Here is a 15987-nt window from a genome sequence, read left to right as displayed (position 1 = left end):
TTTTTATAAATAAAATGCCTTCCTGTGTTTTCAGACGATGTACTCATTATACTCCAACTGTGAATGAAAAAAACGTTTAATTTCATACGTTAGTAATAAGTATACACTATTTAACTTATTTTTAACTAAAAATGGATTTTATTCAACTGTCATGGCGACCAGAGACCAATAAACTAGATGGCCACGGCGGTCGACGTCGAGGTCGAGCTGCTAGGGCTGTACAAGTATGTAACTATAGTAATTAATGCGCTGTTTTATGTGCAAGTTTGTTAGTCTATGACGCGTTTATTCGTAAAACGACATTGATAATATCACGTAATAATTAAATCTAGTTTAAATACAGTGCTCTTGTTATCAAATATATTTCGAAAAGTTTTGAATTGTCATAAAAGTAAGAAAAATGATATTTATTTATTAACACTTTGTACACATGGTATACAGGCGGACTTAATGCCATGGGTCTCTCCCAGTCAACCTTGGGGTGGTGTAGGAGGACGGAGGTAGGTGTATATAATAAAAAGAAGTGAAAACAAATAAGAAGAGTAATAGTAAACAAATGTAATTAAAACATACTCGCATATATAAATATATAGATATATAAAAATACATATATATATACATATATAAAAATAAATAAATATATAAATACACTAATAAGTCAGAGGAATCTGCTACTTCTGCCAGCAACAATCGACGAACTCTCATTTTAAAAGCCAGCCGAATTTTTTATTATATATTTAAAAATTCATTTTTAACCGACTTCAAAAAAGGAGGAGGTTATCAATGCGACGTGTTTTTGTATGTTTGTTACCTCAGAACTCGCTCATTTATGAACCGATTTGGAAAATCTTTTTATTCGAAAGAATTTCTCCAGATTGGTCCCATAAAATTTTTTCAAGATCGCTTCGGTAGTTTCTTGTTTTAAAATTAAAAACTAGAATAATTATGTCGTCCAAGAAAACGAAATCGCGAATTTAGCTTTCCTGTGACGTATTTAGTTATGTTTTTGCATTGAGTTTGGTTGACTGTACTTTTACATACATACATACATATAGCATAACATCTTTTTCCCGTGTCATGGGTAGACAGAGGCGTAACATTTCATCGCGATAGTCGTACTGTGTGAAACATATCAGTTGTGTTTTTGGGTTGGGTTTAATTGACTCTACTTCTTACATACATATATATAGCATCACACCTTTTCCCCTTTTCAGGGGTAGGCAGAGGTGTAACATTTCAGCGCGATAGTTGTACTGTGAGCCAAATATATCAGTTGTGTTTTTGCGTTGGGTTTTGTTGAATCTACTTCTTACATACATAAATATATAGCATCACACCTTTTACCCTTTTCAGGGGTAGGCAGAGGCGTAACATTTCATCGCGATAGTCGTACTGCGCGCGAAACACATTAGTTGTGTTTTTGCGTTGGGTTTAGTTGACTCCATTTTTACATACATACATATATATAGCATCACACCTTTTATTTTTCAGGGGTAGGCAGTGGTGTAACTCCACATCGCGATTGTTGTACTGTGAGCCAAATATATCAGTTGTTTTTTTGCGTTGTTTGCTTGAATCTACTTCTTACATACATATATATAGCATCACACCTTTTCCCCTTTTCAGTGGTACTCAGAGGTGTAACTCCTCAGCGCGATAGTCGTATCGTGAGCGAAACACAACTATGCCATTGAGAGCGGTCTATTTTTTACTAACACAAAAGCAAAAAATTAAAATAATTTTAACAAAAATTAAACCGCCTTCAAAAACCACTCAAAACCAAAAAATAATTTCACATAACAAGTATATATTGGATACCAATTTTGGAGTCGGTGCCTAATTAAAATTGCTAGTTAAGCTAAATAAATACATTAACGAATATGCGAAAACAATGTGCTGCCAGCGTACAAAGTCAGCAAGTGAGATCGTCACCGGAGATAAACACATCGCCGCAACACAGCAAATGGAAGCTATTAAGGAAATATTTAAATTTGTGAACTGTACACTACCCAAATTCTTCCCCTGTTACATATAGCTGGTCAAATGGGTGTATTTCATTCCCTGCCTCGAAAAAGAGGAAATAAAAAGATGAAACACCATACATGTGCTTGGTATTACACCTTTCTGTGTTTATGTTAGTAGTAAACGCAAACCTACTCCTTTTAATTGATTTGAAAGAAATTTAGCTCATAGATGGACTATGCAACAAATATAGCTAACTAGCAATTTTAATTAGGCACCGACTCCAAAATTGGTATCCAATATATACTTGTTATGTGAAATTATTTTTGGTTTTGAGTGGTTTTGAAGGCGGTTTAATTTTTGTTAAAATTATTTTTATTTTATTATGCATATCAATTAATTTCCTTTCATAGCACTAAACATTATGCGCTCTGCTGTCTACTACAGATCTAGCACCAGGCGATTCATAATTCCTGCCAAAAAATAAATGGGACGTAAATGATTTGTTCGTTTTTTTGCCAACGTCGTTTTGAAAAAGTTATAACTACTAAAATTGGGACAGTGCTAAGGATATGGGATCCATTTGAAATTTGCAAACTTTTTCAAATATTAATATTTCGAGTAATTCAATTGGATTGGTTGGATTTAGATATAGGAATTCTAGTTAATATTCTGAGTGGTAATAAAAAATACGTTTTGACAGTGACATTGACGTTTTAGTTTGACTTTTGACAAGAATAATTTACAATTTATAAACGAATACATGATATTATTTTAGCGTTGGAATTCCAAAATTTGTTTAGAAATGTGCAGTTAAATAAATTGGGTAATACTAGAAGATGGTTTTAAGACACTCAAACATTCCAATAAACCTTTGAATAAAAAACTACAGTATAACTATACGTGACATAAAAATCAATAATGCTGCCGGGAATTGGTGTTTTGGAACTGGTGCGATTGCCAAGGTTCTGGTACCTTTCCTCAGAGAGAAGGGTTTTCCAGTGGAAGCGATATGGGGCGTGACACTACAGGAAGCCGAAACTGCTGCCAAGGAACTGAAAATACCGTTTTTCACAAACAAAATCGACGACGTGTTATTAAAAAATGTCAGTTTAGTTTTTATTGTGTGTGCTCCAAACCTTCACGCGCAGATCTCTGTTAAAGCACTGGGCATAGGAAAACATGTAGTGTGTGATAAACCGGCCGGGCTCTGTCAAGCAGAAGCTTTAAAAATGGTCCGGGCTGCTCAGTACTACCCCACTTTAATCTCAATTGTCAATCACTCGCTTAGGTTCTTGCCAGCATTCAGTCATATGAGGAAATGTATTCAGGATGGCTATCTTGGTAACCCAGATGAGTTAACACTTGTCGATGTAAGAGTACAAATGGGTCCGTTAGTTGGGGACACTTATAACTGGTTATGTGATGACACAATGGGTGGGGAACACTCACATTAGTGGGCAGTCATGTAATAGACTTAGTAACATTCCTGACAGGCCAGAAAGTGGTCAAAGTCCATGGTGTACTTAGAACATTTGTTGAAGAGACTGCCAAAGTTAATGGTATAAGAAAAATAACAGCACCTGATTTTTGTACTTTCCAACTGCAAATGGACAAAGGTATTTTAGTGACGGCCACACTAAACAACCATTTGCCAGGGCCATGCTTTAACCAAGAGATATATGTTTGCAGTAAAAAAGGATATTTGGTTGTGAGAGGTGGAGATTTACATGGGAAACTACATAAGCCTAATTCAACAAAAAATTTCCCTGAAGAAGAGAGTAAAAGACATGACAAAGAAGATGTCATTTATGTGGATATTGAGGATCTCAGTTGTGCCTCCAGTGTTGTCCCAAAACCGTATATCAAAGGACTTTGTAAAATGATTAGTGCATTGAAAGAGGCATTTTTGCCTGTGAGAGAACAAATGGATTGGGTGAAGGAGCCTGTCAAGGCAGCAGCTACATTTGAAGATGGTCAGAGAGTTCAGGCTACTATGGAGGCTTTAAGGCAATCAAATGAGGATGGGTGTTGGATATCCGTTCAGTTATTGACAGAGCCACCTGACCCAAACCCAGCGTTGTCGGCTGCAGTGAGACGACGGCCATATCTTTACAATAGTTAATGCTTTTATGATTTAATGTATTGATATGCCATTATAATGTACCTTTGTATTGTTAACACAATAGCTTGTTTGAATATAATTAAAATGCTAAGGCTTTGTCTCTGTTCCCTGTTACAGTATTAATTAATTTGTTATATGCATTCCGCACATAGTTTATGCCATAATATAAGCAGTCACTGTGATTTAAGATCTGACCTTGATACTGCTTGCCGTTTCAAGTTTCCTTAAGAACAGTATATAGCATTGTTAAGATTGAAGAGATATTATTTTACAATAAAATATAATCATTCTTTAGTATTTTTAAAATGAGTTTTTTTTTATTAAAACAATATACAGATTGTTTACTTTCTCATTTGTGGTCTCTCATCTTGTTTCAAGTATGATTTTCAAAAGTGTTATCACAGTGGATTTAGTTTTCAGGCCATATTTCCATGTGACTGTATCTTGTACAAATACTTTACGATGATAATGAATAAAGTACTGATAAATTTTAATTTGTTTTGTATTAAGTGTAAGCTTTTTCCTTGAAATTTTAATTACTGCATTCACATAATACAGTTGTTAATTTTTTAAACTATGTTGCATCTGAATATTATGTCCATATGAACAAAAGAAAACTCCAGGTTTTAAAAAAAAACCCTTATTTACATTTGGAAGATGGAAATTATAGTCATGCAAGATTTCTGCTTAATTCTTTTACATTCCTTTGTAATAGAATGAACTATTTACAAGTAACTATTAAGACCTATATAATTTTATCCAGGGAGCTCTACCTTTGATCTGGCCTGTTGTAATACCTACTTAACTGAAGTGAATATTTAGAGTCTTAATTTATTACAGAATCACTTTGGTGGCATAGTTGTATCACGGTCTGTCTGCAGTGTGGAGGTCTCGGGTCGATACCAGAGTCTGGAATTTGTGCCCTTTATAGCAAAAGGGTCGCCGTCTACCACATTATGGGACAAAATACACTCAGCAGAAATTGGGTGTGCCAGTTGCACCCACTTTCTGCCTCTGGGGATAAAAGTTGTGGGAGAGTGTTGTGTGTGTATTTATCACACAATATATAGTAGCTTTTCTTCTTACACATCACTTAAATTAATTGAATTTTCTTGATGGATAACTTAAGATATTCTCAGAGTTATTGTGCTTTAGTATTAGGTGTCATTAATGTGTGTTTACAGGACTGGCTTGCAACCAACAGTGGTGATCAAGATGTTCAAGGTGTATGGGCAAGGTGGTATGTAACAGTGGCGAAAGTTGAACTGGAAGATATTTTTATTAGTAATATTATTTACATTATTTGAGTTGGTGTTCAGGGGCTATATTTATAACTTTTTTTTTTAATAAATACTATATTGATATTACCTAAAAGTATTAATACATAAATTTTGCTCTTTGATTGCATATTTTATCAATGAGTGTTATTAAATATGAAAAATAAATGATTATATCGTAATTTATATCAGCTTTATATTAAAGGAAATAAGTTATTATTTTATGTCTAAAATACTAGTATAAGTAGTGAACTAAATGTAAAACTTACAATTTAAGGTTAGGTTATGTTGTCCATGTTCTAATAAATATAATACAATTTTAAATGAAACTAGTGAAATGAATATTGGTAGACATACTATGGCATTATATTTACTGGAAATTGGTATATTTTAAACTGGGTAATATTATGTTGGTGCAGAGTGCAGGATGTGAACCTGAACAATTTTAAGGTTAGATATGATCACCATTAAATGAATGATGCAATAATGGTAAATTTTGCAAAAGAAAATAAAACCCATACTTTTATAACAATATTATAATAAGAAATGCAAGAGAGATAACATTCAATACCTCATTAACATATTACACAATCACATCATGTTCATACACTACAGTAACTAAAACTAAAAGAATCTGAATCACGCAAATTTAAAGCTACTCGGTACTAAACTCAGTTTTCGATCTTGGCCAAAATGTCGGATTCTCTGAAGAGGTGGTACTCCTTGTCGTCATTTTCTAGGGCTACTTTGGTTCCACCGTACTCAGGCAGTAGGACTTTGTCACCGACCTTCACTAAAACTGGGACAAAATCTCCATTTTCCTTTCTTGCTCCGGGTCCTACAGCTACCACTTCACCATGTAGAACTTTCGACTGTGCCTTCTCTGGGATCACGATGCCTCCCGCTGTTTTAGTAACTGCTTCGGCTCTCTTGATGAGAACACGATCCAAAAGAGGGATAAGTCGTTTTACAGCGCTGGACATTGTGTATTTATTTCAGGAATGCAATAAAACAATTGAAGACGCGCGAAATGCCTCTTTTCTTGAGTCTAGAATATTCGAGTTCTGCCGGCTACTCAAATCTAGCGACTTGTTCGAGAATCGCGATTGTCAAAACTCGAAATTTCACCCATGTGTTTAAAGTGTTGCCTTGCTATTTACTTCGTTTAAATAAAATTAATTTAGAAATGAACATTTAAATAATTAAACGGTGATTAAATTAAACTATTGTTTAAGGTATTAAAAAAAAATAATTTAATTACATTTATTTTGAAATTGATTTAACTGACATCTCCCGGGGAGTAGCAATAATACAAGAATGAATAAAATGAAAAATGAATTAGTTTTTTAAAAATGTAACAGATGGCATTAAAGCCGGATTTTATAGTAGCATTTACAAACATTATTCTATTACAAATGAATTATTTGCTTTACTTTTTTTTATCACCTTGAAAATTTGATGTCGGCATTTTTTATAAATGTACAAATAATTTATATACTTAACCATCATTAACTTTTGAGTTCACAATACTCGATAATACGTAAGGCAAATAAAATAAAAAATGAATAATAATGAAAAGGTTACCTAAAAAATAAAAACATAAAATAAATTATCGTCCCTAAAATGGCGAGGCTCAAAACCAGTTGCTAGGGATTCAAAGTGAGAAATCTCTTTTAAAACTTATTACGTTTATTATATTCTTACACCATGATTAGCGCGTATCCAGATAACTTTTGCCATGTATACATACATCTGCGGCCTTTGTAATAAATATTCTTTCAAGTTGTTGTGCTCTGTGAAAACTTATTTTTGAAGTGAGGATTAAAAAACTGGTTTCTTTAACACTCAGAAAGCAGGAAAAATGTTTTAGCGTCGATAAAGTTCGATGACGACAAAATGTTATACATTTTTCATGCCACAGACCTTTTCTCTACCGTGTTCTCTACAATCATAATTGCAGCGTTGCTCTGCCACACATAATAATTAAATATAACGGTTTAATAGACCTACATACATAAATAATAATGGTTTTAATTGGTGCAACAGTAATCAATTGTTTAATTATACATGCTGTGTTATCGAATAGTTATTAGGGTTGTCACACATTGATATACATACAGACTGACACCATTGACGCATATTCTAAAGACACTTCTATATAAACTATTTGTTCAAAATTTGGAGTCAGAACTAAAGTTCGCTGTAGCGTTAAAAAATCTGACGTCATCTAACAAAACTTTTAAAACATGCAGCCCTAAAGCGCTTTAAATAGCTGTCAATATTGACATCATTCTAAAGTCAGTTTGATTGGATTGTAGTTCAATTTAGTTGAACACAATGAAGGTTCGGAACGCCAAACCTAGTACGTAGTTCATATAATATGTCGATGGCTGACACCGTTACGTCTCATTGCCTATTCATCAACTACCAATGCACTACTAACACATTACCAAATGCTTTTCGTTTCTAAGCTGCAGATTCGCCGACACAGAACGCTGGATTGGTGGTTAACATGACAACTGACAGGTCTTTTACTCGATTATCGCGCGACTGCACGTGGCTTCCCGCGGGTCAAGGCCCGCGCCTGCTTTTTTTAATAACAATTATTTAATTGTGTCTGTACTACATTTACCAATTACGTTACGTTAAATTCATGAAACTTTATGTTAAAATACCCAGTAACTTAAATATAATTTAAAGTTATTTGGATCAAGTAATTTGGAAGTAGTACAACATAATAATATTGAAATAGTATTAGCCATTTAATTCGGGAGAAAAAAACGGTCTTCAATTTCAGCAATTTCGTGAGTTATAGGTATACTTTTCACTAAAGAGAGTGGCGATCTAAAAAAAAATGTTCCCAGCGAAGGCACCGCGCAAGGCCTCTTATATACCATAAGGTCCAGAGAAATTGCCCGGATCGCTCCTCCCTAAGATCACCATTATAGTCATTAATGTGCTGTCGACCTTAGTGTAGGCAAAAGGTCTAAGGTAGAAAGATGGTGTTCGGACTTCCTCAAATCTCTCACACTCACGAAAAAGCAACAGGGAGCCGTCCCTCTACCTTGGTTCTATGTGAAACGTCGGCGCTAATTGTGATTTTTGTTTCGGCAGAGAATATGCCGATGACTTTGGTGTAGAAGTGATAATATGTCAAAGGTGAAGACGTTAATTCTTACCATTGGTTTTAAACGGTATAGCAGCGTGAATAACTAAACACGTAATGATAAAAGCATTTATTATGATGGTGGAAAATCTTTGTAGTCAAAGGCATTTGGTGCAGTAAGTGTAAATTAATTTAAATAATGCAACAACAGTTTTCACGTCCCAACTGGCGTTGCATTATGTGTGATATTTTTCATAAATCACGTCAAAAATAGCCATTTTCTCTGGTTCGTAAGCAGTTCTAACTTCGAGATAGCTGTTTATTTCCAAATACTTTTCTTCGTGGAGGTCATACTCAGGCCATTTAACAGGCAGAAGATCGTTTGCAGTTGCTGTTGGATTCCTGAAACAGTTAAAAAAGATGTTAATTGTAGACTGTTGTTACCCGTGAGCGTTGTGATCACTGTTTATATTATTATTTAATGTTATTACAACGGATTCAAAAACTACGTGTGTAATTCTCACAGATTTCTAACTTCTTCCTCATAATATAAATGCGAAAGTTTGTAAAATGTTTGTGTATTTGTTACAAGTCAACAACTGAACACATTTGGATAAAGTTTGGCACACGGTTGGATCATGACAATAAAACACTTTTTATTTCGATAATTTGTTCCTGTGGAAAAATGCAATTTTTTAATCAGACTTTTGAAATAGTAGCCGCTAGCGTCGTACAATGGATTTAAGGATCTTTGAAGCAAGAAATGCTTTTTCGCGGGAAAAGTTGGGGGCAATACCTAGTACTCGATATAAAAAAACAAAAACATCTTGGTGGTCTTGTGTAAGGTTTAACTTTGTACTAATTTGCAATGTAATGATTGTACCTGGTTTAATGAAAGCCTAAGCGTAGGTATAAGATATTAGAATTATAATCATAAAAAGTAAACACGAATGGCAATAATTAATATTTATTATCACATTACATTTTATTACTATCATTAAATACTGTTAATTAACGACTAATTGTTGTGTCTAATGTAAATAAGTTAATTAATACTAACCCACTCTTCGCGAAATTTGTCCACATCTTCGTCATTCGTTTCAGGGTTATTATATCATCATGGGAAGCATTTTTTAGACTTTGATCGCCTAAGCCGAAAATGTATGCGGCATCGTCGGCATGAGCAGCTCCTTTTCTATTTATGTTGAATAACTTCTTTAAAAAATTAATATTGCCGTCGTATGCAAACTGATAAACATATATATTTACTCCTTTAGTTGACATAATTTTGGAACTTTTCAAAATACCGCTTTTCATTTCAAAGTCTCCGAAGAAATCGAGAGCCGTTTGTTCTTTATTAGATTCAACGTCATTATAATATACATTATTGAATTTTTCGTTGTAATTAACTGCGTCTTCTGGATGCAACTTGTATTCCCAAACACTGGTAAAGTTTTTGTTGATTACTAAATTGATTTTTTTACAGTACGAACCTGTTAACATGATATAGCCCTCGAATTCGCAAAATCCTCTTATTATAGGTACTTTCTGAAATCTTCCTTCTTTGAGTAAATTATAAGGATATTCACTTAAAATGTTTCTCCCGTCCCAAAATCTTTTTCGATAGAAGGAACGAAACCAAAGAAAAGTCCATTGAAATTCCGTGGATCAGTAACTTTAATACTGGCCGTTAATAAATCTATTGCGTTTGTATTTAATATAAACTGGTATATTGCTCTGTCATTATCTTCAGATGCTTTATAACCCAGTTCTCTTACTAATGTCATACTTAGATTTTTAATGTTGTGGTTTATAGCCCAATGGTTTAGAGCTGATCCAGATTGCATTATTGCTTTGCTGAAAAGTCCTTTACTAACCGGTGAAAGTATATGATATTCCACTGATGCTGAACCGGCACTTAATCCCATAATCGTAACATTATCTTTGTCACCTCCAAAATGTTCTATATTTTCTTGAACCCATTTCAAAGCCATTAGTTGATCTTTTAAACCCATGTTTCCGGCTGCTTCAGGAATATCTAATGATAAAAATCCAAAGACTCCAAGCCTATAGTTTATGAATACAACGATAACGTCATTTTCGAGTAGATAAGTCGGGTTATTTTCATTTTTCAAAATACCATTACCAAAGATGTAACCTCCTCCATGAATGAAAACTATCACTGGCTTACTATTTGTTTTGCTTGCTGAAATCGGACTAAAGACATTGAGGTACAAGCAATCTTCGCTGCCTTTTGTACGTTGTGTGATGATGTCAGATTGGGTACATATATGGTTCTCATCGGCTTCTCTGGCATCTCTTTCGCCTTCCCACGATTCTGGTGGTTGTGGGCTCTATAACACAGTTATAACGGTGTAAATATAGATAATGTGACTGCTTAGTAAAATCACTCTAGTCTTTAATGCGAACATAGTTTTATTATTTGCAATATAACAACTTTAACTTTGTATATGTGTTGTTTAGTTATTTTGTAACATAAATTATTGAACGAGCAAGATTGACTTGTAAAATATTAACGAGGCAGATGGTATATTATTTTCTTATAAATAAATATTAAACTGCCTCGTTGGCGTAGTTGTATTACATGCGCGGCATGGCAACGCTCTGAGATCCTGGGTCAGAATCCCGGGTCGGGCAAAGTGATATTTGGGTTTTTCTACTCCGATGCCCGATATGGCGATAGGCTCGTCCCCTATCACATCATGGGACAGAACAAACTTGGCGAAAAGTAGGTGCCATGGTTACACTTCGGAGATAAACATTAAAAGCTTACCTTAAATCTTAAATTTCCTACAGGTGGCTTTGCGAATGGTATTTGTAAGAATTCATTGTATTCAACGCCATTCTCGGTTTTATTTTTCGACCTATAAGTGTACCTTGATTTGTAGAAACACTAACTGAATCACAATATACTGAGGACACGATACACATTAATGATAAAATTATCATTGCAGAGACGTATTTCTCGACAAAAAACTCGACTGCGAATGCACACTCTTGTCACTATACCACCGAATTAATATAGTATTAGTAAGGAAAAAACTAAGAGACTAAATAAGAAAGTATCTTGACAACAACTAATAAAATATTTGTCCTTTGTTTTCGTGGGATCTGCTGAGATATTAATTACTTATTGTAGTTTTTCCTTCGTTGTATAAACGTAAACTAATTCAAAATTATGACAGTTACTATGTGATAAACCTCTGTTTATAGGTTTGTACTTTGTTGTTTGAAACAAATAGAAAAAATTACTTATTGTGACTTGTCGCTGCCTGTTTGAATTTGCTTGGTTAATTTACGGTTGAGCACGGCAGAGTCTCGAACAAGAGGACCAAAGAAGAAGAAGCTCTCACTACTTTCGAAGCTTTTCTTTTTATTTTAAAGTGTAATAATAATTCGACGTCACGTAATTTTGTAAAAATATAACCAGAATGTGGTGACTACTTTAATATCTAATTCAAGACAGGGCTTTTGAAGGTATAATTAATCATCACATAGGCTTATTATATGCTGTCGTAGTTGGAATACGTCATCAACTAGCATGCTTATGAAAATATATATATGCGTTCTTGAATTTTGGCATGTACCCTAAGTCGAGATTTCTGTAGCTTTAGTATTTAGTACTATTAATTTGTTTTACAGTTATTCTCTAATTTTAAAACGAAAATAATTCACTCGTGTACTTATAACTTTGTTAGTGTAAATAAATTAGTAGTTGAATGGCGATAGCCTACTTGGGAGTGAGACGAGTTGCCCTAAACTAACTTATATCCAGGTTAAAAACCCAAGGCACGCATCTTCGACTTTTCTAAAGTTATGTCTGTATTATTTGTGAATTATGGTTTGCTTTAATGGTTAAGGAAAACATCGTAAGGAGATCTGGATACTTGAGAATCCCCCCCTCCTAAAAGACAGCATTTCGAAGACACCTTTAGGTATATGAATTGCATTGAAACGTGAAATCGATTCTATAAAAAAAAATCATAATATATTTTCCGTCTTAAATTCTCATAAATGTATTAAATTCATACATAGTTATATAGATACTTACATTAGCACAAATAAGCCGGTTCTGTTAGGGTAGTATCACTGTCTCCGAGGAAATCGTGAAAAGGGATAACATGCTTGTTGTTTAAACGTATGGTGAGTAATATTTGCAGAAGCCCCACACCTCGCTTTTCTATACCCTTAACTCTACGATTATTTGTTATCCTTCTAGTATTGGTATCTATTGGCAGTACGGAACACATAACATCAGATGACGCATTAACTCATCTTCTAGTGTGTTCTTCCATATTTTCCATTTAATTAGGAGATAGGAGGAATATATGTAAGCCTTATGTTTAACGACAGGCCGCTTCCCTCGTTCGTGTAAGAACAACCATATACATATATATTTTTTATTGCTTTGAATGACAAGACGAGCTTGCCGTTCGCCTGATGATAAGCGACACGACTGCCCATAAACAGAAGAAATACTATCCGACACTTGGAATTACAAAGTATTGTTTGGTATTCCACTGCGCTTGCCATCCTAAGACATGAGATATTCATTCTTATTATGTCCAGTAGTTACACTGGCTACAATGTTCTTCAAATCGTAACACAACATTGACTACACACTGCTGCTTGGCGGCAGAAATAGACATTATAATGGTACCTATCCATGCGGAGTCTCACATATGAGATACCTACCACCAGTAAGTTAAGTTGATGGCCGACTTGGGATTCGAAATTAGGAACTTCCGCGCCACAGTCCGGCAGCATATATTAATTTTATCACTAGCTCTAGGCGACAAATCAATCGAGACAAATTTATTTTCTGTTTTCATTTCGCCATAGCAGGCACAAATTCGAGGCTCTGGGCTGATACTGAGCAGAAAGACCCAATATCACTTTGTCCGGCACGGGATTTGAACCCGGGACCTCAGAGCAGTGTCGAACCGCGCACGAAATACAATAATGCCATCGAGGAAGTCAAGGCAATTAATATAACACAATTCTGTTATATCCAGCGCGCCTGGTCGACTCTAGGCATCACACAGAAAACCAGTATGAAATGGCACTTAGACTAAATTGCAATTCAAAAGGTCAGTGACATTGCAGTGAAACGCCCCGTCATGCACCCTTGTCAGCATACCTATTATGTGAAGACGTGCGTGCAATGAATTATTGAGATAATTACGTGATTACATTGTTAGTTGTGTTTAGATCTTCGAATTACTTACATACTTTTTTGCATGCAAAGAATATGGTATGTAAGTTATAAAGGAAACGTACCTTATTAACATTTTTGTTCCCTTACATTTGCTGTATGGAGGTCAGAGAAATATAGAACACTGTACGTTTATTCCAAATGACCTACGAAATTTCGAAACTGCGAAATGTGTTCATAAGTTTGCGTACTAACACGGTGCGTTGGTATCATTGTGCCGGAGCGGCGCCGTGACCGCCGCTGGAATGTGCGCCGGCGCCGTCCAGTCTCGGACACACCTGCGCGCGCAGCAATTCTACACACAATCACGAAGAACCACCTACACGTTCTTAATAACGCGCGCATAGGGAATGCTTGGAGGTGGCATTATTTGTTACTAATCCACTTTAATTGCTTACTTGACAGCAATAATATATGAAACGAAATATATATTATAGTAGTTAAACGCAAACAATGATTATACCGTATTTTTTGTTGCATATAATTTGATAAAATTTTATTTTTTAATATTATATGAGTTTTTTTATCCGTTCATTACTAGGACTGAAATGCGAAGACCATGATTGAGGGACGTTTGACATCACATTTTTTATTTTACTTAAAATTTTCGTTCCATTGTCAACTCAAACATTACGTGACCCACTAGTTTTGCCTGATATTTAAATAAATGAAATAAAATGTGTTTGACTTTTCTATTATATTACGTTTTTTTTGAGTCAATGGTAATAATGATTGTAAGGGGTTTAAAACAAATATGTGTACTATTTGTAAAATACTTTTTCGAAAACCACCAAGTAGCAAAATTGCAAAAAAATTGTGTGTCTTTGTTGTGAGGATTCTTGACGTAGAAAATATCAAGATTAACTTAGAAGCCTTAGCAACATACTTAGTGTACCAGAGAATCCCACAGTATTACATAAATTTGGCTAAAACCATTCGTATTCTGCAATTTATTAATATTATTTTCAACTGATTAATATATTTTGGCTTGAAACATAATATAAAAAACTTTTGCCTCCAGTGTTTATAAAACTAAAACAAATTTTAGATGTAATAAAAAAAAATAACACGTTATCTCCATATCTTCCCTGTTCTGGGCAGTACACCATGTCTACAATAAAGACAGCTCACACAAAAGAAGCTGCGCGGCCATCGCGATTTACGACCTCCTTGCGGCGGTCACATGAAAGCGATCGGCTGGTCACTGGTCGTTGGTCGTCGTCCACCTATACAAGTCAACGTATTATATGACAAACCTAAAAGGCATTTTAAATTACGATTATTTATTGCGTCAAAACATGTAATAAACTTTTAAATAAATAAGTTTTAAATAGTAGATAAAATAAATAAGCTTTTACTATGGTGTACCTATTATTGTTATTTAAATCCATATAACTTTTTTATTTTATTTATACGAAATGAGTTTATTACAAAATTACTAAATCCTATGTTGCTTTGTCAGAAATATTTCAACACGTAACTGAACGTAAAAAACGTTGCAAAAACAGAATAAAATTTTGAATAAAACATTTGCAAGATAGGGATGTTTTTTAAATTCTACTCATGCTCTTGTTCGGTTTGAATTGAAGACCAAGGCATGTCGCCGATTTAAGTACAGTACAAAGACTTTTTGTATGTCTGGAAAATTGTAAAAAGCACCACGTGATTGGGTTCACACGGCTAACTACACATCCTTGTTTCGCAAAATACTCACGTGTGCTTATGTATGTTTACCATATTTTTAATATATTTGTGGATAGATCATACGTTTAATTCACGGATGTTTCTTGAAGGTTATATTATATTTAGTAGTGATCGCTAACTACGTAAGGTCATATTGTTCTCGAAAGGGTAGTCAGAGATGCAAGTTGTTCATACATAATATCGCTTATATTATATTATGTTCCAAGATGTAATATGGCTGAATCTATCACCATGCTAGGTCCAAATTCTAATTCTAGAATACTTTCGCACAAATTAATTGCTTATTGCTTTCCGCAAATAAATGTGAAATTGAAACCTAACCTCACAGTATTCACTAGGTGGTTATAAATATAAAATAGGTATCTTAAAACATTACTAATAAATTAAAAAAAAAATGTAATTTATAATATATCCCTGTATAACATAGATGATAGTCACACTACAGTAAAAGTTGCGATAATAGCCGTACGCGGATGTTCGAAGCGTACAAAATAACACAACAAACAACTGAACTGTGTATGGTCTTATATGAGTTTACAAACGTATCTCTACACTTTTATTTACTTACACACCCTTA

The 15987-nt window shown here is 34.3% G+C and overlaps 3 protein-coding genes and 1 pseudogene across 3 annotated transcripts; 1 reads left to right on the top strand and 3 right to left on the bottom strand.

Annotated features, from left to right (window-relative positions):
* Window positions 1-2676: 2676 nt before the first annotated feature.
* LOC119191714 lies at window positions 2677-4087 on the top strand (annotated as a pseudogene).
* A 1795-nt stretch (window positions 4088-5882) lies between these two features.
* On the bottom strand, window positions 5883-6449 carry LOC119191717 (10 kDa heat shock protein, mitochondrial-like). Its single transcript, XM_037445590.1, has one exon. It carries the CDS (start codon window positions 6345-6347, stop codon window positions 6036-6038), a length of 312 nt encoding a protein of 103 aa, XP_037301487.1. The 5' UTR covers window positions 6348-6449; the 3' UTR covers window positions 5883-6035.
* A 2136-nt stretch (window positions 6450-8585) lies between these two features.
* Window positions 8586-10059, bottom strand: LOC119191716 (carboxylesterase 4A-like). Its single transcript, XM_037445589.1, has 2 exons — window positions 9531-10059; window positions 8586-8872 (listed from the first exon to the last, which is right to left on the bottom strand). Exons 1-2 carry the CDS (start codon window positions 9971-9973, stop codon window positions 8707-8709), a joined length of 609 nt encoding a protein of 202 aa, XP_037301486.1. The 5' UTR covers window positions 9974-10059; the 3' UTR covers window positions 8586-8706.
* Window positions 10060-12559, bottom strand: LOC119191715 (esterase FE4-like). The gene is made up of 3 exons (XM_037445588.1): window positions 12543-12559; window positions 11265-11355; window positions 10060-10824 (listed from the first exon to the last, which is right to left on the bottom strand). Coding segments are annotated over exons 1-3 (858 nt in total). The 5' UTR covers window positions 12545-12559.
* Window positions 12560-15987: the final 3428 nt, after the last annotated feature.

This window comes from Manduca sexta, unplaced genomic scaffold (assembly GCF_014839805.1).
Source record: "Manduca sexta isolate Smith_Timp_Sample1 unplaced genomic scaffold, JHU_Msex_v1.0 HiC_scaffold_1834, whole genome shotgun sequence".
Taxonomy (NCBI): Eukaryota; Metazoa; Arthropoda; class Insecta; order Lepidoptera; family Sphingidae; genus Manduca; species Manduca sexta.
Note: the sequence above shows the minus strand (reverse complement) of the source record. Positions and strands in the feature narration are given on the sequence as shown.

Bases quoted from the DNA above. Each gene is read 5' to 3' on its own strand.
- LOC119191717 (XM_037445590.1), bottom strand. From the start codon at position 6,347: ATGTCCAGCGCTGTAAAACGACTTATCCCTCTTTTGGATCGTGTTCTC.
- LOC119191716 (XM_037445589.1), bottom strand. From the start codon at position 9,973: ATGTTAACAGGTTCGTACTGTAAAAAAATCAATTTAGTAATCAACAAA. The intron at 8,873-9,530 runs GTTAGTATTAAT...TAACTGTTTCAG, and splicing joins ACAAATTTCGCGAAGAGTGG to GAATCCAACAGCAACTGCAA.
- LOC119191715 (XM_037445588.1), bottom strand. The intron at 10,825-11,264 runs GTAAGCTTTTAA...ACTGTGTTATAG, and splicing joins TAGGAAATTTAAGATTTAAG to AGCCCACAACCACCAGAATC.